Source organism: Camelus bactrianus, chromosome 9 (genome assembly GCF_048773025.1).
Source record: "Camelus bactrianus isolate YW-2024 breed Bactrian camel chromosome 9, ASM4877302v1, whole genome shotgun sequence".
NCBI classification, from domain to species: domain Eukaryota; kingdom Metazoa; phylum Chordata; class Mammalia; order Artiodactyla; family Camelidae; genus Camelus; species Camelus bactrianus.
This window is the reverse complement of record NC_133547.1, coordinates 77,276,996-77,303,267: the sequence shown is the minus strand read 5'-3', so window position 1 is coordinate 77,303,267 and position 26,272 is coordinate 77,276,996. Positions and strand designations below refer to the sequence as shown.

The 26,272-nt window shown below is 38.5% G+C and overlaps 1 protein-coding gene across 6 annotated transcripts in view; it reads left to right on the top strand.

Annotated features, from left to right (window-relative positions):
• The window catches only part of PHKB (phosphorylase kinase regulatory subunit beta), a 164,456-nt gene that overhangs the window by 101,660 nt on the left and 36,524 nt on the right, over positions 1 to 26,272 (top strand). For all 6 annotated transcript variants that reach the window (XM_074370803.1, XM_074370804.1, XM_010950192.3 and 3 more), the window contains 6 exons: positions 15,912 to 15,967; positions 16,479 to 16,572; positions 20,785 to 20,868; positions 21,333 to 21,437; positions 22,609 to 22,691; positions 22,897 to 22,987. In XM_074370803.1, coding sequence (XP_074226904.1) covers positions 15,912 to 15,967; positions 16,479 to 16,572; positions 20,785 to 20,868; positions 21,333 to 21,437; positions 22,609 to 22,691; positions 22,897 to 22,987 — 513 coding nt within the window. The remainder of the gene's footprint in view (positions 1 to 15,911; positions 15,968 to 16,478; positions 16,573 to 20,784; positions 20,869 to 21,332; positions 21,438 to 22,608; positions 22,692 to 22,896; positions 22,988 to 26,272) is intronic.

Below are 26,272 nucleotides of genomic sequence, written 5' to 3'. Positions count from 1 at the left end.
CAAGCATGGGAATGAATTTGAGTACTGAACAGAAGTTCTTATGATTATCGTAATAAAACAATAAAATAGTCAAGGCATCAAAAATGCTTCTGAAAGCCTGGCCTGCATATGCCACAGCTACACAGAGGGCCTCATCAGAATACTGTCTGCAGTCTTTAAGGGAAATGAGAGTCTCCTATCAACTAGTATTTATACCAGAGCCAATGAAAATTAAATGCCTTGATCTCAAATATCTAGAACTGGGAAAAGTTAAACTTGAAGTTAAAAAAAAAAAGAGCTTATACAAATTTAATAGCACCATTCTAATTAACCCACTAAACTTACTAAAATGAAAATTTCTAATAATAGGCATGTAATATAATAAAATATTTCATCTACAAGATGAAAACTTCTTATAGTCATGGCTGAAATAAAGAGGAAGAATAGATCCAAGTGAGAAAACAAGGGTTTTTGTCCTGAAGAAAGATGTACGAGGAATATTATGATCAAGTATTGGGGTTTTTTTCTGGAGGGAGGGGAAGGTAATTAGGTTTGTTTGTTTGTTTGTTTGTTTAATGGAGGTGCTGGTGATTGAACCCAGGACCATGTGTGTGCTAAGCATGCGCTCTACCAATGAGCTATACCATCCCCCCAAGTATTGTTTTAATGAACCTACTATGAGTCTCAATTTGTGCCCCTGTTCTAGTTCAACCCACTGAGCCCACTTATATTCTGGCATTTTACTTTGAAAAAAGAATCCTATTTATTCATAAATATAAATAAATTTCTGATTTACATAGAACTTCACTACTTCCCTTTTTTTCCCCTTATTTTGAATCTACTAACAGTTTTTAAAGGTCTGTTGATCTTTGAAGAAAAACCTATCCTTTATTTCTACTCTGACCTCCTCGTACTTAATGATACGTATTACAAGGAGCTGCCAACCAGAGGACTGGGCTTTGGGAGCCCCACCTGCTGAGGAACAGTGTACTCTCATGAAATCCTTCGAGAGTCCCAGGTCTTTTTGCCATCATTCTGAATAAAATACGAGTATTTTTGGTTACCTACTTGAAGCTGTATTTTACATTTATGGCATAATCATCATGGTAGAGCAGATCATGTGTGTTGAAGCACCCTTGAGAGAATCCAGTTTCATGTTTATCATTTTCAGTGACACCCAAGCTTTGAATCTGAGAAGTAGATTAGCACATTTAATATGCCAATTAAAATGAATTGATCTACTTTGACAGTCTTTGGAGAAAAGGCCGATATGAAAAGAATGCTTTTTGGTCATAAGAGCTTATTTTCTAAGCTGCAAAGATTCTAACTTTAGGATGAAAGTCAGTACTTATTTACTAAATCATGTATATATTTATACAGATCTGAGTTAAAAAACATACATACTTGTTGGTCTCTCATTTTTCAAATTAATGAAGAAAGAGGGATTTCATACTTTGTTTTCTGAAAATACAGGTGCATAAAATTTTGTACAAATTATTTTCCTGAAGATTAAAGAATACCACATATATATAATAAATTTTTATTTTTAAGAAGGTGACATAGTATAGCGGCTTTGCATCATACAGACCTAGCTATAAAACTGATTTCTTCTCCTGACTAACTCTGTGACCTTGGACAATTTAATTAATCTCTCTAGACCTCACTGTCTTCATCTCTTAACTAGGGATAATACTTCCCAACTCATGGTGGTCATGTATGATTAAATGGCGATCAGTGTATGTAAAGCTCTTAAATGTCTGATACATTTAGGTTATAAGACCTAAATGAATATTGTTGCAATTTTTACTTTATTCCAAATAACTTATTTTACAAATAATACTACTTTCTCATTAATGAGAATGAGAAAAATCCTAAAAAGTCTGGAGAAAAACATTGTATTTTCAACATTTGGCTATTACTATGCATTACAGCCTTATTTGATATTCATTTTTACATAGTTACTTTTCATGTTATTTCTATTTATTAAAAATGATAAGCCAGACTATTCAGCACCATCATACTAGGTATAGGTACCACTGCAGTGGGATTTTACATGGGGAAGAGAGATTGGACTCAACTCCAAATACAGCATTGGCGTGAAGGAATTTATAGCCAAGGAGCAGGGTGAGGGTCAGTGGGCGGAAAATTACTAAGAGTAAATATCACAGATGAGGGGCATTCTGGCTAAACCAACCAATAGGATTCTTTGCTGAAGACAGGCCAGGGTGATAAGCTATCTCTTGGGGGATTGAGGGTGAATAAGGAACCCGATCAGTTATGGAGGATGAACGGATAGATACTGAGTGTGCGGGTTCTGCTTAAATGGAGTTAGCAGCGTTCTTGCTAAAACTGAACTTACAAGGAAGCACCAAGATGAGCCTAGGAGAAGCTTCAGGAGCCTGACTGAGGTTTGAGTAGGTGAAGAATCTTTGTCAGTGGGACTTATATTGTTAATGCCATTTTCCTAGGTTCTCATCATCCCTAAATTATGACTAAGGCAGGTAGTCATGACCAGCATGTCTTTTATTATTGCATCTCCCACACAACTAGCACAGTGCTTCCTACCCAGGCCATCAAGTAATCATTTATCAGTCAATCACTTACCAGTAAGAATGTGAAACCACCGTTAGTTTGTCGTTCCTTTGTTTTCTCTGACATTGGAAAATTTTTCTTTTCTTTCTTTTCTTTTCTTTTTTTTAGGTTTGGGGGTGTTTGCCCTTATTAATGATCAATATATATTAAAATACCTCTTATAGAAACTTTTATAACTCCTGTTTGATTAAACATTATAGTTGGGCTGTTTTGCAGAAGATAAGATTTGAATTTGCAAAGGATTGGAAAGGATATAAAGGAAGGATTAGCTTCATTAAGTAAGGAGCCATTTGAATATATATTTTAGGTTATATTCAACTTAAAAAAATTAAATTTTGAGTATTTGACCTTTTGTCCTGTATGTCTTTTATTGACTGTCCCCTATGCATATATAAGCCAGTGTTTTAATTTGGACAGGTGCTTTTGTTAAAATCTGGAATGTAGTTCCACTTTAAAATTTAGCCCTATATTGATAGTTTTCATTTGGCCTAAATACAGCTGAATTGTCTATTGTATTTTCTCAAATTACATTATCCTGTTGCATCCCATACTTTGTAAGAATGGTGCTGACTCAGAACTCTCAGAGTATAATGCCTAAGAAATGTATCTTTTCAAGTCACTTTCAGAGTTTTAGGAGAAGACCATATTCATACAGTGCAGATAATCTTCATATAACTTTATAAATAATTTTCATAAATTTTATGAATTTTCATGAGAAAATCTTCGTATTTTATAGTTCTCCTTAATTAATTTTGTGAGCATCTTATTATTTCCCCAGTCTTATTTAAAATGTCTTCCATTGTGGGAGCCTGTGGCTTGGACAGCAAGATAGTTTACTGAGATGAAAGGGACACTGTGGCACGGTCAGATAACTGAACCTGATTATGACTCTTCTAATCACATCATTAATCAGAGACTGAAGGAACCAATAAAGTTAGCCCAAGAGTATGTAGATGTGGCAATGGAGAATAAATAGCCCTGTGTGATACAGCATGAGTCCTCACTTGCACTAGGTCAAAATTGTTAAAAGTGGGAGATAGAGTTTTAAGTTCTCAGAAGGGTCTATAAAAATAAAGATTAAAACTATGCTAATGGAGGTCAGGAATTAGGAGTTACAAACTCAGGAATAAGGAGTTACAAACTACTATGTATAAAATAAATAAGCTACAAGTATATGTTGTACAGCACAAGGAAGATGGCCAATATTTTATAGTAACTTTAAATGAGTATAAACGTTTTTGAACCACTGTGTTGTACACCTGAAACTAATATAACATTGTAAGATCCATCTAATGAATCTTTTTTTTTTGAATCCCACGCAGTGATGAAAACCCCTCATTCCTAGGCATTAACTCACCCAACTTTTTTCCTTCCACCTTTTTCCTCTTCTGCTTTGATATCCATTCTTTCTTCTGTATGTCAACCTCTTCTTCTCTACTTACTTCTTCCACTGAATCTGTAGAGATGTTTAATTGTCCCCTGACAAAACAAAACAAAACAAAAACCTTCCTCAACTGTGCCCTTCTCTCAGGGCCCTCTCTCATGTTCCCATTTTTCTTTCCCTTTCAAACATCTTAGAAAAGTGCTTGACCATCTCCGTTTCCTCAAGTCCTGGGCACTCCTTACTGTGTGCAGTCTGACTGCTTATACCACCACTCTACTAAAACCACACGCGAGAGGATACTGATGACCTCCTAATTGATAAATCCATCGATTTCTCTTCAGACTTTAATCTGTTTGCCTTCAAAGATATTCAGCAGCCTTGAGCACTCCCTTTTCCTTCAAACTCTGTAAAAACATAGCAGTAATCTTTGATTCCTCTGTACCTATATACTTCTTCCCTTCCCAATCCAGTCCTGTCATTGTTGTTTCCTAAATATTCCTGAAATCTTTTTGCTTGCTCCTCCTTCATTCCCACCACCATAGCCCAGGCCACCATCATCTCTCGGCTGTGCCCTCCAACTAATCTCCTTGTGTCCAGTCTGACTTCTGCAAACCATGTCTGTACGGCAGCCATCATAACATAAGTTAATATATATAAAATTCTTGGGCAGAACCTGACCTATAAGAAGTACTATGTATGTATTTAGTACTATTGTTCTAAAAATGTAAATTACCTTGGGTCTTTTCCCCTTAGATGAAAGCCAAATGCTTTGCTGCCTGAGAAGGCCCTGCCGGGCCTTTATCCACCCTCATCTCTTACCATTCTTTTGCTTGCCTATTATGCTTCTGATACACTGGTCTCCCCTTAGTTCCTCAGACACCTGAAGTCTTTTCCTCTCAGGGCCTTGGCTGTTCCTTCTGAGTGTTTGTTACTAGATCTTGTTCCTTTTTGTTGTTGAATTCAGTCTCAGATTTAATGGCACCTGCTGAGAGAATTATTTTCTGACCATCAATCTAAAATAGCCCTGCCTCTAGCTACTCTATTAGATCACCCTTTACATTTATTATGGTATTTATCACTTTTAAATTATTTAATTATTTGTGTATTTTATTTACTTACTTGTATTCATCTGTCTCCCCCACCCTCACTGAAATGTAAGTTTCATGAGAGGACGTTGTCTTATTTGTCTGACACATAATAGGTAAGGTAATAATTTACTGAATAAATTCATTAGTGGTGAGTTTTTATTCTTATAGCTCAGATACCTTTTTCTATAAAGTCCTCCTCAATTCTCTGAAACTAAATTAAATGCTCTCTCCCTTGCCCTCAAAGCACCCGTTAGGGGCATTGTATTTATAGCCCCCCGAACTCCATGTATAGTTTGTCTTCTCTGTTATATGGTGAGTTCCTCAAGAATAAGGATAATGTTTCATCTACCTTTCTACTCTGCCTGGTGTCTACCATGATGTCTGGACGAATGAACAGCTAAACAAGCCCTCAAAGGCAGAAGCGTTTCTAGTACACAAATCTGTTGAATTGTGATCTCATCAGTTTGGAAGACATTTAGGTTTTTTCTACTAAAAGCGACAGTTGCCTGTCTCCTCCGAATTCAGGTCCTCAGTGAGAATACACGCTAGGAACAATTTGGCCTCAACCAGGGAAGATGGCTCTACATAGTTAAACACTCATTTGAGCCTAGAGCTTGCTGGGTTCCTCTGTAGCTGTCTGGTCTCTAACCCAGCGGCTGTAGATCTTGCCACAGGTTCTCCCTTGTACTGTCTAATTAGCCCAGTCTTTTTATTCTTGGGAAGAGCCTTTAGTGCTGAAAGAGAAGGTGGCACAGGCTTTTGTCATTTAACCCCTGCGAAACCACTTTCTTAGGTGGCATTCACATTGTGACAACTGCACGTGTCCTGTCCACTCATTTGCACTCATCAGTGGAGCCATGCACTTGGCAGTTCTCTCGGGCACTGAAAAGTTTACTGTACAGCTGGTAGGATGAAGCAGTCTGACGTAGCAGAGTGAACTCCAGACCAAGTTAGTCCAGAGACCTGGACTGTATTTCTGGATCTGCCGCTAACTTGCTACAGGACCTGGACCATTTCCCCTATCTGGACCTCAGACTTCTCATCCTTCAGGTGGGCTACTGATTTTTATCAGGGAAACCCATTTTTCAGACAAAGTCTTAGGCAGAATTTCAGCATAAAAAGTAGTTCAAACGTGTGCCACCCTGACTAAACTGGAATCCTGCCACCAAGTCTTTCCTGTGGACTCTTCACAACAGATGGTAAAAATGGCCCCTACCACCTCTGACATTTCAACCCAGACACCAGAGAACTGATGTAGTCAGTACAAGCATCCAAAGAGAAAAACCAAAAGTAAGTTGGCTTGCTGTAACTTGCTTCCATTTCTCCCATGATTCTCAACAGCTGGTTTCTGCTTATTTCCCACTGGAGGCCTTTCACGGGTGGCATCCCAACACCTGGGGGCCTCTGAAATGACACAGAAGCCCTAGAGGGAAACGACTAGACTTGTCGAACCTGTGCTCTACCTTCTGCCTCTGCCTTGCCGTCTCACCCTCATTTTACCGGTCTTTCCCAGTGTTTGATCATTCCTGTTGTGTTTCTGGAAATTTCTCATCATTTGTTCTTCCCGATGGCTGTGATTAAAGCTGAGTGAGCACCATGAGTCAGGGTTTCTCCTGGTGCTCACATAGTCATTTTAGCATTGTTTCCAGGAAATAGACAAGACCTTTAGCACAGTCACCTCTTTAAGATAAAAATATAGAAACATCCAGTTACAGCAAGTGCTTAAAAAGGAGTAAAAACAGTGTTACAAGTCAATTTATTGTGACAAAGTGCTGATCAGTATTCTTTTCCAAGATAATTGTAGTCGTTGAAAGGATTGCTTTCAAAAACACATTGCCTGATGTATGTGTTCGGGCATTTGAAACTGTGTGTCTGAGGTCTGGGAATACTTTTTAAAAATTCATCTGTTTTCCTCTTAAATAGAAAGCTTATATAGTCACTAATGCAATGTATAAATACAGGGACCCTAAAGGGCCATTTTCTCCCAGGCCACCTCTACTCCTCAGCCACGTTTAGCTTTTTAACCGTGCTTCTTGTTGCTATTCCTCAGATATTTCTACTTACCTTTCCTCTGCTTCCGTATTAATTTTCTCCACGGTGCTGCTTTGGCTTGGTTGGAAATGTCAGAACAAGATGCCAGTGTGTTCCAGTCAGGATGTGCCTGTGTTCAAACTGCCGTAGCCTGTTACTTGGCTCTAGCAGGAAAAATACTCTGGGTACAGTGTCTCCAGTTGGAATTGAGATATATAAAGCATCTGCCTGGTTTCTTCAGCTAATGAGATTTTGCTGAAAAATGAGTGTAATGAAAAAATGCTGGATGTTGGCAAGACCTACTGATGAAGGCTAATGAGCATAAATGAGTTTCTGTAAGGCCCTAGGAGCAGAGGCAAAGAATGTTTCAAATGCACTGCCCTTGAGGCAGGCCAAGCTTCGGGTGGGGTGTGACCTGTTTATTTGTTGACTTCTTTTTTCTTTCCTTCTCTCGCTCCTCCTTTGCCTTTTCTTCAGTAAAAGACCTATTCAAGACAGCCACCATAGATTATTCCGTGCAGCGTAGGGCATAGTAAAAATGAAGCTGCTTAAACCAGGGCTTAATACAATATTGCAAAAATAAGAATTAGGAGTTTTGCATACTATATACATTATTTAATAGAAGAGGTAATTTTTAAATTCAATTGCCAAGAACTTAAGAACTATATTCTGTCAAAAAGCAGATAAGAAAATGAGTGTTTCATAGATAACACATGGAGTTCAGTTTTCTGCAAACCTGATGTCAGGGGGACAGAGTGTAGACTACAGGGAGGACACAAAGGCTGTACTCCCTGTGATGGTAACACACTCCTACAACTGTGTGTTCGTTAATTTTGTGTCCACCCGACTGGAACACGGAGTACCCAAATATTTGGTCAAACGTCACTCTGGATGAGGGTGAAGATGTTTTTGGATGAGATTAACCTAGCAGGTCAGATTGCCCTCCCTGACGTGGTTGGACCTCATCTGTGAAGGCCTGAATAGAACAAAAGGGCTGGCCCTCTGCCAAGTAAGAGAGGATTCTCCCTGCCTAACGGCCTTCAAACTGGGATATTTTGTTTTTTCCCTGCCTTTGGACTGGAACTGGGTCTTGAGCCTCCTGGCCTTTGCATTGGGACTAGACCACCAGCTCTCCTGAGTCTCCACCTTGCTGACTCACCCTGCAGACTGTGGGACTTGCCAGACTCTGATTGCCTGAGTCAGTTCTTTGTAGTAAATCTCTTTCTACTCTGTACATTCACACACACACACACACACACACACACACACACACACACTCACACTCACACTCACACTCACACTCACATGCCTACCCTGCTGGTTCTGTTTCTTTGGAGGACCCTGACGGATACAAACTACAGCAGCAAGCTGCACATAATCTATGAACTACATACAGCACGGTATGTGCACCATAGGACTTTAGACTTAGACATTTGCAGTCAGGTTGAAGCTCTGCCACTGACTTCCTGTATGCTGTCTGACAAATTATTTCACCTTTCTTCACCTCACTTTCCTGACCTTTAAAACTGGAAGTTTTGTGACAGTATGTAACATAGTGCTTAAAGAACACATGGCACATGGCAGGCTCTCCAGAGATAACGATTCTTTGACATTCTAAACTGGACTACAAAGCAAATGTAATTAATAAAATAATATATAAGTCTTATTAATAAGCTGTCGTGTTATTTCCATGAATAAGTTGTAAATGGACATCTGTACATCTTTCTGTGCCATTCTCCTCGAAAAGATTCACACTCTTCCCGCTGCCTCATCCCCAAATCCAGTCCTACTGACCTTCTCTGATAACAGTCGTCTAGTGACCACATAATCCAGCAGCAGTTATGCCTCTGAATGACTTAGCTTGAGTGCTTGTTCTACTCTTATAAGCAAACTAAAAACCTGATATTTAATGTTTCCACTATGTAGCTAACCACGTCCAGAGATTTCAGTGCAAAAAGTTGACTAACCTTAAATGATAAAAGACATGAAGAGATGATGTTAATAAGTATGGTGCATATACAAAATAGAGTATACTAAGCGGTTATAATAAAAAGGAGGGCATGTTCTGTGTACCAATATAGGAAAACACCATTCTATATAAGTAAGTGGAAGAAAGTACTGACAGTATGTTACCTTTTGTCCAAAATGTGAGAAAATAAGAGTATAGATTCTTGTTTGCTTTTATACACAAGAGGAGGCTCTGGAAAGAGCTAATCCCAGCAGCCACCTGGTCGGTGGATGGTGCATGGGCCACAAATGGGAGGAGACACTTCACTGAAAACTTTTTCATAATTAAAAAATTTTTAAACCATATGAATTAATTAACTGTTAAAAATTAAATAAAAAAAGACCAAGAGGAAGGAAAACCATTAGGGTGCATTCACATTTAAGTTTCTCTATATTCTCTTTGAAATTATTTATAACTCCCAGCTGCAGATCTCCTCACCTTGCTACTTTGACCTGATTTGGGTAATTTGAAAACTAAGATCTAGACAGATGTACATGCAGTGTTTTAATTACCATAGTTTTTAATTTTGAGCAAGATGGTTTAGAATATCAATACAAGTAGTGCCCAGCTAGCTCGTGGGCAAGTTATGCTATCAAGTTTCTCTTCTGGTGTATACTTAAAAATGATTAAAATGGTAAGTTTTATGTTGTGTGGTTTTTTTTTTAATCTCAATAAAAAATGTTTTTAAAAACCTGACTTTATTCATTTATAGAAATGAAAGTTTTAAATCAGAATATTTTCAACTACAGTTTGTTGGTCTTCAATCATGTGATTAAAGTGACTTGCACATCCCTTGATAGCGTATAAAAATGTGTCCATTTAGTTATGATTTTTCTTGTTCGTTAAAAATATCCTGTTTATGTTTGCAAATATTTGACCTTTATGCTCGAGGGACGATGTGTGTATTGCTAATAAAAATGTAACAATATTTTAAAAAAAATATTCTTCCAGACCTTTAAGTGAGGTGCTGTGTATATGCTAAATGAGAAAAGAGCATGAGGGGCTCTGCAGGGAGGGGGTGCACACTGTATTATACAGACCACTCATGAGCATGCAAAAAGGCCTTTCAGAGACATGGCAGGTGACATACAGACAGCAGTTTGCTGATGGAGACAGAAGACTTCTGGACAGCCCGATGTTTGCACAACTTCACAGAGGAGATTAGGTTGAAAGAGCAAGTCAGGCCTGCACCCCAGTGTTCACAGCAGCGCTATTTACAGCAGCCAAGACATGGAGACAGCCTAAACGTCCATCCACAGGTGACTGGATAAAGATATAGTATACTTACACATGGAATACTATTCAGCCATAAAAACTGACAACATAACGCCATTTGCAGCAACATGGATGTCCCTGGAGAATGTCATTCTCAGTGAAGTAAGCCAGAAAGAGAAAGAAAAATACCATATGAGATCGCTCATATGTGGAATTTTTAAAAAGAAAAGAAAAAGACAAATGAACATAAATACAAAACAGAAACCGACTCATAGACATAGAATATAAACTTGTGGTTGCCAAGAGGGAGGTGGGGTGGGAAAGGACAGACTGGGAGTTCGAAATTTGTAGATACTGACAGGCATATACAGAACAGATAAACAAGATTATACTATATAACACAGGGAAGTATATACAAGATCTTGTAGCTCACGGTGAAAAGGAATGCGACATTGAATATATGTATGTTCACGTATAGCTGAAAAATTGTGCTCTACACTGGAAATTGACATAACATTGTAAACTGACTGTAACTCAATAAAATAAAATTAAAAAAAAAAAGTGAGTCAGGCATGGGACAGACAGAAAGGAACAGAAGGAGTGGTCCAAATGTAGGACAGCAGACAGACACTTGAGATGGACATGAGTGAATTGGTACTTTTAGTGGAGTGTTCTAAGGAAACAGGGACCAACTGGGAACCACAGATAACAGTGAAGTTGTCAAGGCCCTTGGAATTGGGGCTTTATTTGGGAAGCACTGGTTTTGGAGTATTAAAGTGATGTCCTGAACATGACATACATATGTCTGTTTACTCACTGACCCTACCTCCCTTTCTTCATTCATTCAACAAATATTTTTTGAGCCTCTCCTTTGTAAAAATCACTTGTACAGGAAAATTAGCCCAACTATAAAGTACGTGAGATGAGCAGAGGCAAGTTTGAACCAGAAAGCCCAGGAAGCCTGTAACAGTGATCTAGGATTGTGGTTGTGTTACTGGATTGATAAAAAGGCTGTTTTTAAAAAAAAACACTTAAAATATATGGCAGACACTGTGTTAAATGCTTATATATGTTACATATTATCCTCATAACCCTATGAAATAGATACTTTTATTATTCCAGTTTACCAGTGAAGAAACTGAGGCTCAGCGAGGTTCATTGCTATAATCACACAACAAACAATAGTGTAAATATCACTTGTTTAGCAGCTCGAAGCTTGTAAATATTTTTATAGGCCCTCTTTTGTTTGATCCTCCCCCTATGTGGTAGGTATCTCAGATATCATTATTCCTATTTTATAGATAAACCCAGAAGAACATACAGAAACTTGCCTGGGCAGTCATTCATCAATAGTAAGCACCTACTGTGTGCCAGTCATTCTTCTAGGCAATGGGGACATAGCAGTGGACAAGGTAGATCAGAGTCCCGGTCCTCAGGGAGTTACTTTCTGGTGGGAATGAATAACAATGGACATAAAAGTAAATAATGTCAAATAATTTCTGGAGCTGACAGGTACTATGATGTAGACAAAATAAAGTAAGAGAGAGACGCTGGCCATGGTAGGGAGAGAAGGCCTTTTTGAGAAAGGGATGGTGGTTGAAACCTGCATAACAAGAGGGCCTCGTGCAACAATGTGAATGAGAAACATTCCAAACAGAAATGTGCCATGTACAAAGGCCCTGGGATAGGAACACAGTTGGCATGTTCAAGGGAAGAGGGAACCCAGTGTGACTGAAACATTGTGAAGAAGAGGAGGGAGAATGAGAAGGAAGAGGCAGGCTGGAGCTAGATCATGTAGGGCCTTGGAGGCCATGGCGAGCAGTTTGGTTCCTATTCTCCCGGTGATGGGAAGACACTGGAGACTTTTAAGCAGGGTGTCTATGTGTGCGTGCAGGTGGGGGTGGGGTGGTGAGGTGGTCTGATGTATACTTTTTGAAAAAACCGTCCTCATTACTATCTGGAGGATGGACTGTTGGGAGCGGTGGGATAAGACTGAGGCAGGTAGGACAGATAGTTGACTGAGTGAAAGAGGATGGTGACTTTGAGCAGGGTGATAGTAGCAGTAGAGGTGGAGAGAAGTGGCATGTTTGATTCATGCCAAAGCACGGAGAGGTAGAGCCAGTGGGACTCACTGGTGAGTTAGCAGCACACTAGAGGGGCACGCAGGATGCTATAATGTTTAAGAGATAGATGAGGTTGGCCAGATTTGGATCCCCACTTTGCCACATATTAGCTATAAGATGTTTAAGTAAGTTTTTTAATCACTGTGTGCCTCTGTTTTCTCATCAGTAAATGAAAATAATTATAGTAGCCTACCTAACAGGGGTGTGTTAATGAGTAAGTAGCATTAGTGGTGCTTAGTACGTGCTATCTTTTTTTTTTTTTTAAGCTGTTACTGGTTATAAGAAATATTTTAAGGGTGAGTGAATTTGAGGAAGTCAGTAGTTCCGTTTTGTCCATGATAAGTTGAAGGCACCTATTAGGTGACCGGGATCATGAGACAGAGAGTGACAAGATAGAACTTGTATGTGGGTCCTTCACTTCTAAAACTTGCCCTCTTTCCACTCTTTGAGAGGCAAAATAACTGAGTGATTATGAGCACAGATTGCTTGGATGTGAATTCCAGCTCTGCTATTTACTAGCTCTGTGACTTTCAATAAATTACTTAAGCTTTCTGTGCCTCATTTTTGTTACCTGTAAAATGAAATAATTGTTTGTTAAAGCACTTGGAACAGTGCCTCCTCGCATATGGAATGTAGAAAGTTATGTAAAGTGTTTATTGTTGTTGTTGCTTTTCAATCCTGAATGTTACTATACAAATGAAAAGAGAACATGTTTCAAGATACTTTATGAAAAAGGGATTAACAGGATTTCGGTGACAAATTGAATAAGAAGGGTAAAAGGGAGGCATCCAAGATGGTTCTGAGGTTCTCAGCTGGAGTGAGCCTGTTTGGGGTGGAGGTAGAGTTGATAAGGAGTTGAGTGTCCTTGAAGTGTGAAGACTTCATCTCAAAGGCAAAGCAGATTAGATGGCAGAGTACAGAGTTAACTGAGGCAAGGAAGGTAAGGAAATAGTGATGCTCTGTGTTTGAGGAAGTGAGAGAAAACTAGGAAGGTGGTAAGTCACTTGCGGATTTCTTTTAAAAGATGTTTGGAATTCTTTGGAGGAAGAACTAGTCATAAAAAGGGGGTTGTGGATGGTTCTAATGTCTTAGAATGGTGGAAGCCAATGAGACCAAGGGCCACATAGATACTACAGCAAATCTCAGCAAGGAAGAGAGGAGCAACTCTGCTAGGATAGGTGTGAAAGCTCTAAGTACAACTGCAGGAAGTATGAGTGTCCTTTATTGGTGCTGTGTTTCCAGTATCGTGCTTAAGCACTCTGTGCTCTCCCTAAATCCTCAGGATTCTTGGAAATTTTGGAAACCACCTAAGTGTTATCACAAGAAACATTCCTTGAAATAAATTATGGTACATCCATAAAATGTAATGCCTTGCAGCCGTTGTTTTTTTTTTTTAATAGGGTAGATCTGTACTGCCCAAAGAGAGATATCAGTGGAATACTTTCCCGTTATAATAAACACATTTGAAAACATCGCTTGTACATCTGTCCCAGTAGACTCTGAACTCGAGGGACACTGGGTTGTATTCATCTTGTAACACTGGGGTATAGTTTGGAGCCTTGTGTGTGAGTGTGCCTTAACTATTGGTCAAATGAATGAGTGCATAAATGCACCTAAAATGCGGAGCTCCAGCACCACACTGGGCTTGGTATGTGTATGTACGTGTGTGTGCGTGTGTGCTTTGAGAACCTTGAAGCAGAAAATACTACAGTGTTATTAAGGAAAGCGCCACTCAGAAATAGACGGTGTTAATTACTACCAGGAAGTTTTCAGAGAGACTTCGCTGGTTCAGACAGCAGTTTGGGTGCTTTGGAGAAAATGGTGAAAATAGAGAAAAGATAATTCCAATGTTGTCAGTGAAAGAGGATTGTTGGGGGAGGGACTGACCATGGTGAAGTCTTTCTGTGGGTGGAAATGGAGGGAAGGTCTCACTTGGGCTAGGGTTAGAGGCCTCAGCTCGTTATGGTAGATGGCTTGTGATTTGGAACTTTATGAAATGCTGAGTTTCCACAGTGAAAGAATTCTTCAGCCATCTGGTCATCCCCTAACTGCATGCTCACTGTGATTCAACATGTGTAGTGGGCATTTTAGATTTAGAATACTCTGTCATACAAATGCAAACAGCACTGTTCTAAACAGACCTGTGATTATACCAATTTGCCAACTAGGATCTGTCAGCTGCCTTATTTGTTGTCACTGAAATATCATCTGTATTCTAATATATGTATTCATTTTTTTTTTTTTAATTTAAGAGCACTAATTGTCCTGAAGAGTGTAGATAAGGGCCCACTCTCAGGTCACCCCTCCTCTTGATGAATAGGAGATTTCATCCAAGAAAAATCAAGGCTAACGCTTTCATTTGTTAGAACTCTTGGTGAGACTCTGAATAATGACTTTTTCTCATCCTTTTGAGTAACATCAACTTTAAAGTCTTTATCAACTAAAGATAAAATTTATAGTATTTTTAATGTGTATTTACTTTTAGTGGGGTTGTTACATCGTATTTTATGTATTCATTTAAATCACACGGAAGACTGCCTGAAATGGCATTTTCACGATGATTCTGGGAACCATCCTTTGACTGTAAGTTATTTACTGCTGGTATATGTATTCTGGTGTTTCTTGCCTTCCATCATACATAAATTCTAGTGGCATATTGAATACCGTATCAAGGAACTGACTGATGGTAAATCAAACATTTTAGAGCATACTATTGGGAATGTTGGATTCATTACTATAAAGAAATTATATTTAATCAGTATTTTCACAGCCTCCTAATAGTGTAATTTATTGGTACTTCTTAATGTTCTGTGTTAATTATAAACAGTGTCAAAATTGGGTTTCCTCTAACAGTGCATAATATGTTATAGTGAATCTTTTCCACCCAGAAAAAGAGTAGCAGATATCCAACACTATCTTGTTTAGAACTATTAAGCCCAACAGCTTGTATTTAATGAACACAGTGCTAATTATATAGTCAACTGGGTGGTTTATTCTCTACCATAGATGCTATATATTAGAATAAAGCTATTTTGATGTGTAAGGTGTGGAAGGAAAGTTGGCTAACAGGAAGGGGAATAGCTTTATGTAGTGAAGATGTCAGATGAACAATTTTAACTCACAATCATTTTTTTTTAGAGAATACATAAATTGGGCCTTTATTTTTAGTTCCTACTCTTCCCTTCATAGTTAAATGATGGAAAATGACTCTTGGTCCCCAAACTACTCTTTTGCATCATTCAAAGCAGCCTGACAGGCCAGCCCCTCTGGTAGTGGTGAGATTTATGTCTTTCCATTCCTTGGTGTTCCATTACTCTGTCTGCACCATCAGATTGATTGGTCGGCAGTGGAGAGCAAGGAAAGAGAGGCGACTGCTTAGAGTCGGCTGGTGTCCATCATTTTAATGAACTGCTTAGAGATGGTTCTCATTGTAGCTGATGATGACCAGATCTTTTCAAATGTTTTCCCCCATCCCTTATTCTGTATTGCAGGGCCCACTGGAAAATGATTTGGTCGTTTACGTAGCGCTAATAGCAGAAAGTCAACGGTATGAAATCCAGATGGGTGGTATGTTCTTCTGGGGGCTGAGGGAGGGAGGCTGATTGCATTATGCTTACAACGTTGAACGTGGTGGTAGAAATTAACTCATAGACTCATTGACAGGGTTTCAAGGATGTCACTAATGTCACTTTAAGTGCCAGGACAACATTCTTTTCGTGTTTAAAAATAATTTTGTTTTAGTTGGTGTGAATATTAAAGACCATGACCAGTGCCAGTGTTGCCTGGTGTGTAGTTTTGAGAAATTAATGCAGATAGATTATGGGGATTCCCAGAGTCGGTACTTAACCTCTGCCAGCTCCCAAAGCTCCCATCTGATGCTTTATGAAGAGCCCAACAGGGCCTCTGGATTCCAGTGCAGATGACATATTGCTGACATTATAAAAATTACTAACTCCAAGTTAGCGTGGTCTTTTCCCTTTTCTCATCCTCATTCACCATTGCCCAAACTATAAATGGATTATCTTAAAATGTCTCTCTTTTTTCCCTGTGTTCTTCAGCCTTCAAGTTTTTCTCAACACATACGGTATTCAGACTCAAACTCCTCAACAGGTAGAACCCATTCAGATATGGGCCCAGCAGGAGCTTGTGAAAGTAAGTGTGATTCTGTTTCTTTCCTGTCTGCTTTATGGAGGTACTAGAGCGTGAAGATTAAACTTAGTTTACAGTCAAGAAGCATATTTAAAATCCAGTTCTGAGATAGAGTCATTAATCCAAAAGCCTTTCTAATTAAGTTGAGAGACCCACTCTATCAGACCTTGTTACTAAAACACAACTGCAATGTGTGTGTACATCATAGTCATAGTCATAGGTCTTGTTGATTTCTACTCCTTGCTAAAGTCTATTACTAACCTGGACTGATCACTTAAATAACAAATTGGCTTTAATTTTAGTAGTTGTTTAAAAAATTAACCTTTACATTTGATTTGATTATTTTTCCCTTTTATTAACTATTAAAGAAACTCTCTCATCTAAATATTATTGGTAATAACTACTTCTCTTTTTCTCTTGACTTAACTGACATAGTTTCTACCCCTTTTGTTTGCTGGGTCTCAAAATAATTACAAAGTGACATCCAAATTTATCTTTGGTACAGTTACATACCTATGAGGTTGAATTAAAAGGTAACTTTTGAGGTCTTTTGCATGCACTTGTCTGCAGATGGATCCGGCAGTGCCTGAGCTTAGGCACATTCTTGCTCATTAGGGACGGGAAGTTGTTGATTTCCACTAATTATTTATAAACCACTGGTTTTATTTGATAATTGTTAAAAAACAGTACAGGAACAAACTCTGCAGTATTTGGTGGAAGTGTTTAGAGCAGTCTCTCTCAAGTGATCAAGATTAAGTCAGTTAAGTTGATACAAATGCTTTTGATCAAAGCCTTGATGCTATATGAAGAATAACAGCCTAGAGAAGTGAGGTGCACATTGCAGGGAAAATGCAGGGCCCCAGAGTTACTGCTAATCAGACTGGACCTTAGAACCTGGATGTCAGGTCACACAGAGCACCAGCCCTTCGAAAGTCCGTAAACCTCCCCTAACCGATTTACAGCTCTTCCCCACCCCCACCCTCCAATTAAAGAGACACAGCTGAAAATGCAAGGAACCCTAGAGTAGGTAATAGTTTAAAATCACACTAGGAAGTAAATGATGGAAAACTGGGTTTCATGGTAGAAGAGGTAAAATGAGGCCAGAGGGGAGGTAAGAATTCACAAGGCAGAGAGAGGAGACAGTGTGGAGGGGGCAAAAATCTAAGGTGTAACACTGTGCACTTATCATTCAGGTGAGCTGTGTTTGCTGAGACATTTTTATGGTCTCTCACTGAAAGCTGCAGGGAATGATAACAAAGGTTATTATTCTTTGATAAACATACTCTCAAAGCAGATTAACCCAAATCTGTTTTTTTTAGGCCTAATTTATATTAGAATCTATATTCTACCAGACAACTCATAGTTAAGGTTTAAAAGACCAATGTGACTCCAGATGACTTAAATGTGGCATTTTATTCATTCATTCGTCAGTGAACACCATTCTGTGCAGAGCACCGTGTGGGGCACACAGATCAAGTGACTCTGTCCCTGTTCTCCTCTGAGTCTGGTGGTGTGGCAGAAAAAACAGTTGATTACAATCCACTTTGATCAGTCCTATAATAGACATTAGGAGGAGGTGCTAAGGAATCACAGAGGTGGTGGGAAGCATCCTGCCACAGAGCAAAGCGAAGACTTACAACAGGTTCTGACTTATTTTAAATTTTGTTGTTTTAAAGATGATGTTAACTCATGATTAACCATTTGGGTGTGTGGCATGGCTAAAAAGACGGATCTGTGACCAGGAGCCCAGCTTCCCTGGGCACATGTCATACAGAAGATTCTCTGTGACTGTAGCCTCGATGTTCCAGGCCAGCTGCTCTTTGAGATTCATCCTTAAGATACACTCCTAGTACATTGCTTCTTGTAGTCTACCTTCTAATACTGAAAGTGTTCCCTTAGTTAATACACATATTCTTTTGCCAGTGGCTGATCATCCTCTTCTGAGAAGCTGCTCCCTCCTTCGGCCCACTGAGAAGGTTGTGAGGGCAGACAGCTGGGGGCAGGACTTCCCCTGTGAGTGGCTGGTGTTTCAGGATGTAGTAACTGTGGCATGATTGGCCCCAGATCTGAATACAGTGCAGATCTAGAATGAAGTAATTCTGTACTTCGGGATGGTTTGGTCACTACTGTATGTTTCAGAGGATAGAGTGGTGTGAATGTGTACAGAGTGGGGACAGTATCATCTGCGCCCTGGAATGCAGCGAGTATTCTGTGCCTGATTACTTCATTGTTGTAGACCTGTTCTACCATGGGTCAGAGAGGTAAGGACAGTCCCTTTATTGTAATAGAGTAGTATTTAAAGATTTTCTCTAGATCTCCCTAGATCAGTACATTTCAGCTTGTGCATGGTTGATTAATATGATCATTTGTCTAAAAGAAGAAATCTGAAGTATTTTAGTGTATACTTGTTTCTGAAAAATTGAAAATATTTAAGGGAAAGGGTGGGGGGTGGGGGGGTGTCCTAGTGCTGTGCACTGTAGTTCCAGTGCAGCTATACAACACAATGCTTAGAGTACTTTTTCTGGCCAGTTAACTTTGTCTAAAAGCACTGCTGTTACAGATTTAATATGCACAGCACCTGTGGCTCATGAGGTCTTACAGATGCTGCCTCATTCAACCATCAAGCATTTTCTGAGCACCAGCTTTATGCTAGGCACAGTGCCTACTCAGGGTATGTTCTCTAGGAACACACAATGCAGGAGAGACACAGGGATAACTCTGACGTGGATGTGGGCACCATGGCAGAACAAACAGAGGGCTCTGGTGATAACATTAATTTTGTATACGATGAGGTTCACATTTGAAATCAGTTCAAATCATAATCAGTAGATTGTTTAGAGACAGTTGGTTTGATTTTCCATTTAGGAAAATTTAAGTTCGATTTCTACTTCTCATCAGATACAAAAATAAATTTCAGACAGATGAAAGATTTAAACATTTTAAAAAATGATTTAAATATAAAAATCACTAAATATATCAAGATCTCTTATAAATGAAGAAGAATGACAAATGCCCAGTAGAGAAGGGGAAAGAAAATGAAAAAAATGTATGGGATATACAAATAGCCATTAAATATATGGGAAAATGGTCAGCCACAAAATATTTGAATATGATAGTTTAAAACTAAAATGAAATATCATTGTGACCCAGGAGAGTGACAAAAAAGGCCTGTGTACTATTAATGTCAGTGTAAATTGGCCCATTACTTCTGGAGGGTGACCAACCTGGCATTAGGTTTCAAAGAGAACATATAGTCTCTTTGATCCATCTAGTCTAGGAAATTATCCTACAGAAATAATAGCATGCTGTCCAAAGATGGTTACTGAATTAATTTTTAACTAATAAAAAATTGGGAGCTACCTTCATCAGGGGATAGATGTTAAATAGGGTAAGGGGGCTTTTTGATTGGATTAGGTGCTCAGCTTATCAGAGCTGATTGACTCCTAGTTCACTCCAAGTCTGTTTTTACTTTGTAAAAAAATAATATTAAGTTAAAAAAATGAGGCACCAAGCACATTATATAGTATATGAACCCACTTATGTAAATATATACCCATATTGATTTATGTTTGTGTATTCATCGGTGTACTTTTAAAAATCTATAACCCTGTCTTATTCTTCTGGTTTTTTTCAGGGATCACACAATCAATTACATTCCTTTCAACACGTACCAAAGTGAAATTGTTATTAGCTAAGGAGTAATGAGAATAACTAGACCATTCACTTGTAGCATATGGATTCAATTTTTCATAAAATTCATATCATCAGAAAAATCAATAAGATTTGTCCATGTTGGTGGGAAATACTTGAGGGTGGAAGTCTAGTAGAAGTTATGTGGCCCTGTTTTTTAAAACTTTTAAAGGATAGCCAAATTTTTTTTATCACGTAGGAAGCATTTAACTCTCTTCGTTCTTATATGAATCAGATAGAGCTATACGAATCGTAAATTTATAAAGCGTAAGAACAATCTTAGAGTGTTACTAAGTGAATCTGTAAAAGTTTTATTCTCAAATCTCCCAGTGCCCCCAAATCTAAGTTGATATTACTGACTGACTTGTTTTCCTACAAGTTCATTGAGTAAAGTTTCCCTGGCCTCTTTTTCTCTGGGAAGATAAGAAATTAGCAGGGCAGTAGTCAAGGGGGGAAAAAAACGGGACAAAAAAGGAAAAGCATGGATTCTTGCCTGACTCTGATTTACAAATTTGTGTCTTACAGGCTTATTTCCATCTGGGTATAAATGAAAAATTAGGACTCTCCGGAAGACCAGATAGGCCCATTGGCTGCCTCGGTACATCAAAGGTGCTCATGAAACTTCCTTGTAGAGCAGTGTTCAGACTGTAATACCACAGACTGAAATGATGTTTGACCTGCTATACTTCCATTCTCACATTTCCTTAAATAGTTATCTGAATTATTGTTTTCTTCAAGAAAATAATTTGTTTTGTTTGATATCACAGATGTCTTCTAGGAATAAGTAAGCAACTTACTGCTACATTATTTCCAAGCTTTCTGAGATATCTGATAATAATAGTATTTACTCAAACAGGGGCTTTTCCCTTTATAGTAGAGGTGGACTACTGTAAGTTTATTAGCATACTGATTCAATCAAGAAACAACCACTTTCTGATGTTATGCAGATTTTAGAAGATGTTATTTGCTTATTCAGAATTAAACATCAGTTTTAAGTTTTATTAGGGCTTGTATTACTGTACCTTTGCCTTTGGTCTCTCTTGTATTTATTTTTTTTTAATTATCTCCCACAGATTTATCGCATTCTAGGAAAGACTGTGGTTTGTTATCCTATTATCTTCGACCTAAGTGATTTCTACATGTCTCAAGATGTTTTACTGCTGATAGATGACATAAAGGTAGCTTCAGAACACTTTTTTATTGAAAAGGGATGACTTTGTTTCTACTGATTCTATGTTATTAAGTTGAGTGCCCCTCGGTCTGTGACACTGGGTTAACACAGTATCAAATACGAAAGTAAAACAGTGTCTGCCAGTACTTGCAGCAGTTGAATAATAGGTGTATTGTTTTCTGTAAAGTTGTATGACTTGACTTGTTCCACCTTCTACAAATGGAGTGAAAGGATGTACAGTGTAGTTTGTAAAAGCAGAAGGGGAACTGTTTCGGAAACCACGTTCAGACGACAGCAAGGTTCTCTCTTTTTGAGCAAAAGTTGAGTTAGCAAAATGATTTTATTTATGAAGAATTTTCAAGTAAAACCTCAACTGATTCATAACACCTGTCAGTTAAACTCTCCTTTACTCCCTTTTCCATTCAGAGTAGAGAAGCTTAGAGTCATGGTCCAGAGCATGGAGTCTGGAGCCAAATTTCATTTATTAAAACCTTGGCTCCACTATTTACCAGCTGTGTGATCTTGGACAAGTTACTTCACTTCTCTGAGCCCCTGTTTTCTCATCCGTATTGCTGAATAGGGCTGTCTTGAGAATTATAAGTGAATAAATGCAAAGCTCTCAGAATAGTGCCTGGCACATGGGGAAGTGTTACATAAGTCTTTGATGTGATAATGATGATTATGATGACAATAGAAATTGAGTCAAATAAGGAATTCTCCATGTTTCTGGTGGTCTGTGTAGATTGAGTCTAGTCTCCTCTACCTGCTGTAGTATAAATCTGCAGTTATGTGGAGTGAGAATTAATCTTCTAGGTGACAACCCTGGGTTGATCTTCCCTCCCTGGGACCATTCTGGAGCTCTGTTTATTAAGCCACACACACACACACACACACACACACACACACACACACACACACACACACACACACAAAGCAGCCTTAAAACATGTGTGATCTGATTACTTTTAAGAACAAAGTTTAAAATCACAATGGTTTCTAGCTTAACTTGTGTGTATGAGAACATTTCTACCCCTAAATAGTCTGTATTATCCATGGTTTGATTGTGAATTGTCTTTCTATATAAGAGTATTGTTGGCTTTTTGCCTCTAATGGTTAAGCATCCTTATCAGCTCAGATACTGTTCCATTACATCCTACCTCATTCTTATGTTTTGATAGAATGCACTACAGTTCATTAAGCAATACTGGAAAATGCACGGACGTCCACTTTTCCTTGTCCTCATCCGGGAAGACAATATAAGGTAGGTTGATAAAAGAAGTGTGATGCGTGCACCTCACCACAGTAACACTGAACGCTTTGGAAGCAGGGCCTCTTTGTATTTTTTTTTATCCGTCTCAGCAGATGGCAGAGTGCTTTGCCTATGTAGAGGGCACTTGGTATTAGATTATTAATTTCTCTTTCTGTTGTTAATATGCACATTTTGTTTATCTGTTTATATTTTTCAGAGGTAGCCGATTCAACCCTATATTAGATATGCTGGCAGCTTTTAAAAAAGGAATAGTTGGAGGAGTCAAAGTTCATGTTGACCGTCTACAGGTAGTCTTCCGAATTTCAGTGTATTTCTGTTCTCAACACAATCCACAGATACAGCTATATTTCTTAATATATGTTCTATGTAAGGTTTTTGTCTGATGGTTTTACTCTGTCTACCTTCCTATTCCTTTTGTCACCACCCTGATTCCTCCAATCTGATGCTTGAGCAGTTGCAGAGATTGCCCACCAGAATTTTAGGCTTTAAGAGCTCAACTCCAACCTTAGCTTTGCATTTGAGGAAGCTGGGGTCCAGAGTGATGAAGCAACCTGCTGTATAACTTCAGGTTGCTTAGCTGCCTGGTCCAGAACCCTTTTCCCTACCCACCCCAGTAACATCCAATCTGGAAATAATCATAGTTCCATTTAGAATCTTACAAGGTTATTTTCACAGCTTCTAAATCACAGAAGCCCTTTGTGGTTCCCTATTAGTCAGTGCAACCTCTCTACCCATGGTTATCTCCTACTAAACATTCTTTCTGCTTCAGCCAATATGGATGAGTTACTGTGTTCTGAACTCTGTGTGGTTCTGCCCCCTCCTGCTCATGCCATTTCCTCTGCCTGGAAGTAGCTGTCCTTCCTTCGGCATCTCTGGACTTTGAAGTCTTACCAGACTTTAACAGCCAGTTCTGCAAAATCACTCAGACCAGATATGAGACTTTTTTAAACATCCTTTTATGACCTTTAATGTAAACTAACTCGAATTGTAGTTCATTATGGACTTAAATGCCTTATTTCCATACAGTCCTTTATGTAGTAGGTGCTCAATACTGAGTAAGAAAGAGGAACATTTATAAAGAGTGACCTATGTTGAGAATATGGTAAATGGCATGTTTACATACTCATTCACTGGTGCTTGTGTTTTGCATATTTAATTGATGTTTGTATTTTACATACTTGGTTGATTTTTATCTAAGTTTTTCTTTTTCCTTTATTTTTTATTGTTTTGTCTTATTGTTATACTTCCTGGGGCAAATTCTTTGATATTTATCATGCCAGCTCCTTTATTCAATTTAGTATTTTAACTATCATGCTTTTAATTTTCCCTTTTCATAGTACCTTATTCTTATTTTTTGTATTGTATTTTGCCTTATCTCTGAGAATATTAACTAGAGAGTTTTTGAAATTTTTCCTTTTTACGTGATGTCTTTCTGGTTTCTTTTCTGTTCTTTGGGGGGTCAGTCTTTCAGATTGGAGACATTTTTCAGATGTCTGGTAATCTTTAGCTATCCATTCACTTTTAAGAGTGAAAGAGAAAAAACTAATTGGAAGCTGTGTGTTTGAGAACAAGGATCCTAGTCATGATGAGTTCACCTATAAGATGGTGTGATGACAAGAGCCCTTTTTGTTGGGGGAACCCCAGGTGCTGATACCTGGAGATTTTTTTTCTCTTGGGCTCTTCAGTTTCCCCGGAAAATAAGCATGTAGCCTTCTGCTTGAAGGACATATATTTTGCTTCCATTGTCCTGAGAGCAGGGTTGGGGAGGGGAGTCAGGGAGGTCCCACTGTGCAGTGTATTATCAGAATCATCTCTCACTGGGACGCCTGTTTTGAAAGTTGTCTCTACTGATGCAGATTCAAAAGACAATAAAATGGTACATTACCAGATTGTCCAGGATGCTTAACAACAACAGATTAATTTCACATAGACAGTACAAGTGTCTTAATCCTGACGGGACGGATGCTGGACCATGAGTTAGTGCAACACTCTGAAAGAGCAACAAATAATGGCTTCCCATCACTGAGCACCGAGGTCCTGGTCCGTATCTACATCTTGGAAATGAATGACACCTCTCCAGTTTTTAATCAGCTCATTTATGAGTCTTTCACCTAATCAGTTGTTTAATCTTTCTATCTGTTGGTCTCTGCTATGCTCTGTACCCCTGAGTACAGAGTCTTAACCAGATAATAAGCCTGTTTTCATCTTGCAGTACTGAAACTCTATACCCAGTAGACAAACCCTCATTCCCCCAAACCACCCTTTGTCTTCTCTTTATTATAGTAAATGAAAATGGCACCTGTGTACTTCTCTGGGTTTTATTTCAAGCCCTTTTAAATGTCCTTAGCCCATGGTCCACAGTCTCTCTCCTCACTGGGCCCCAGCGTCACTTCCTGACTTCATCACCCAAGATGTCTCTTCATGCAGTTCATTCCCAGCCCTGCTTGCCACTCCCCAAGTGTGCTGGGTACTTTGCAAAATCTTTAGTGTAATTGAATTTAGTTTTTTTGGCTCTTGCTGTTACTCTATTCTAGAGTTGCCTTTTTCTTTTTTATGCTTTTAATTTTATAACTTTAATTTTATAACTTAGGTCAGTGTCACCTCTTTAGTGACGTCTCCGAAACTGGAATTAATTTCTCCTTCCAGTGTGTTTCCATGGCATTTTCCTTGAACTTTTGCTATAGCTCTTATTTTAGGTATAGCTCGTTTCTTGTGTCTGCATCTCTGTGTGGATTAAGAACTCTATCAGGCCAAGCTTTACTCATCTCTGCATTCCCACAGTACTCTGCTTACTGTTACTCTCTCTGTAGGAAATATGTGAATATTGGTTCATTGGTTCAACAATTATTTATTGATTTCCCTCTTGAGGCACTGGAGATATAGTAGTGAAAAATATATATACAAGGTCCCTGATCTCATGGGACTTATTCCAGTGGGGGGGCTGAACCAAAAGTAAGGCCAGGGAGGGATGCACATCGATGGGATGCAGCAGTCTCAAGTAGGATGTGCAGCTGGTGAGGACCTGGTGGGATATAACTGAGTATCGCTGAGCAGAATACCTTTTTGAATATTATATTTCATTTGACGTATGTATAACAATATGAAGTTATTTAATTACCATCAGAACTAAGTAAGGTATTAATGCCTAGCAAATTGATTATAATATTTTTTATAAAACTAATTTATCTAAAATTTTATAATGACTGTAGGTGGTATATAGCCTTTAAAATTGTGAATCACTATATTGCACATCTGTAACTTAGATAATATTGTACATAAACTATACTTCAATTTTAAAAAAACGAGTTTAGGAGCCCCTGCAACCAACTAAATTCTTTTAATCAAAAGCTCTAAAGACTATTAATGGAATTCAGAACTAACCTGTTATCTCAGATTAAACATTTCCTTTATGGACTGAATTAGTGTATTAAGGTGGGTAGGCTAATAAAAATTTAAATGTTTAATCAAAATTATTTTTATGTTTTCAGTATTAGCTATCAGCTTTGAGAATTAAAAATTCTTGACTCTTTCTTTCATATCCCACATTACAATCCATTATCAAATCCAGTTTT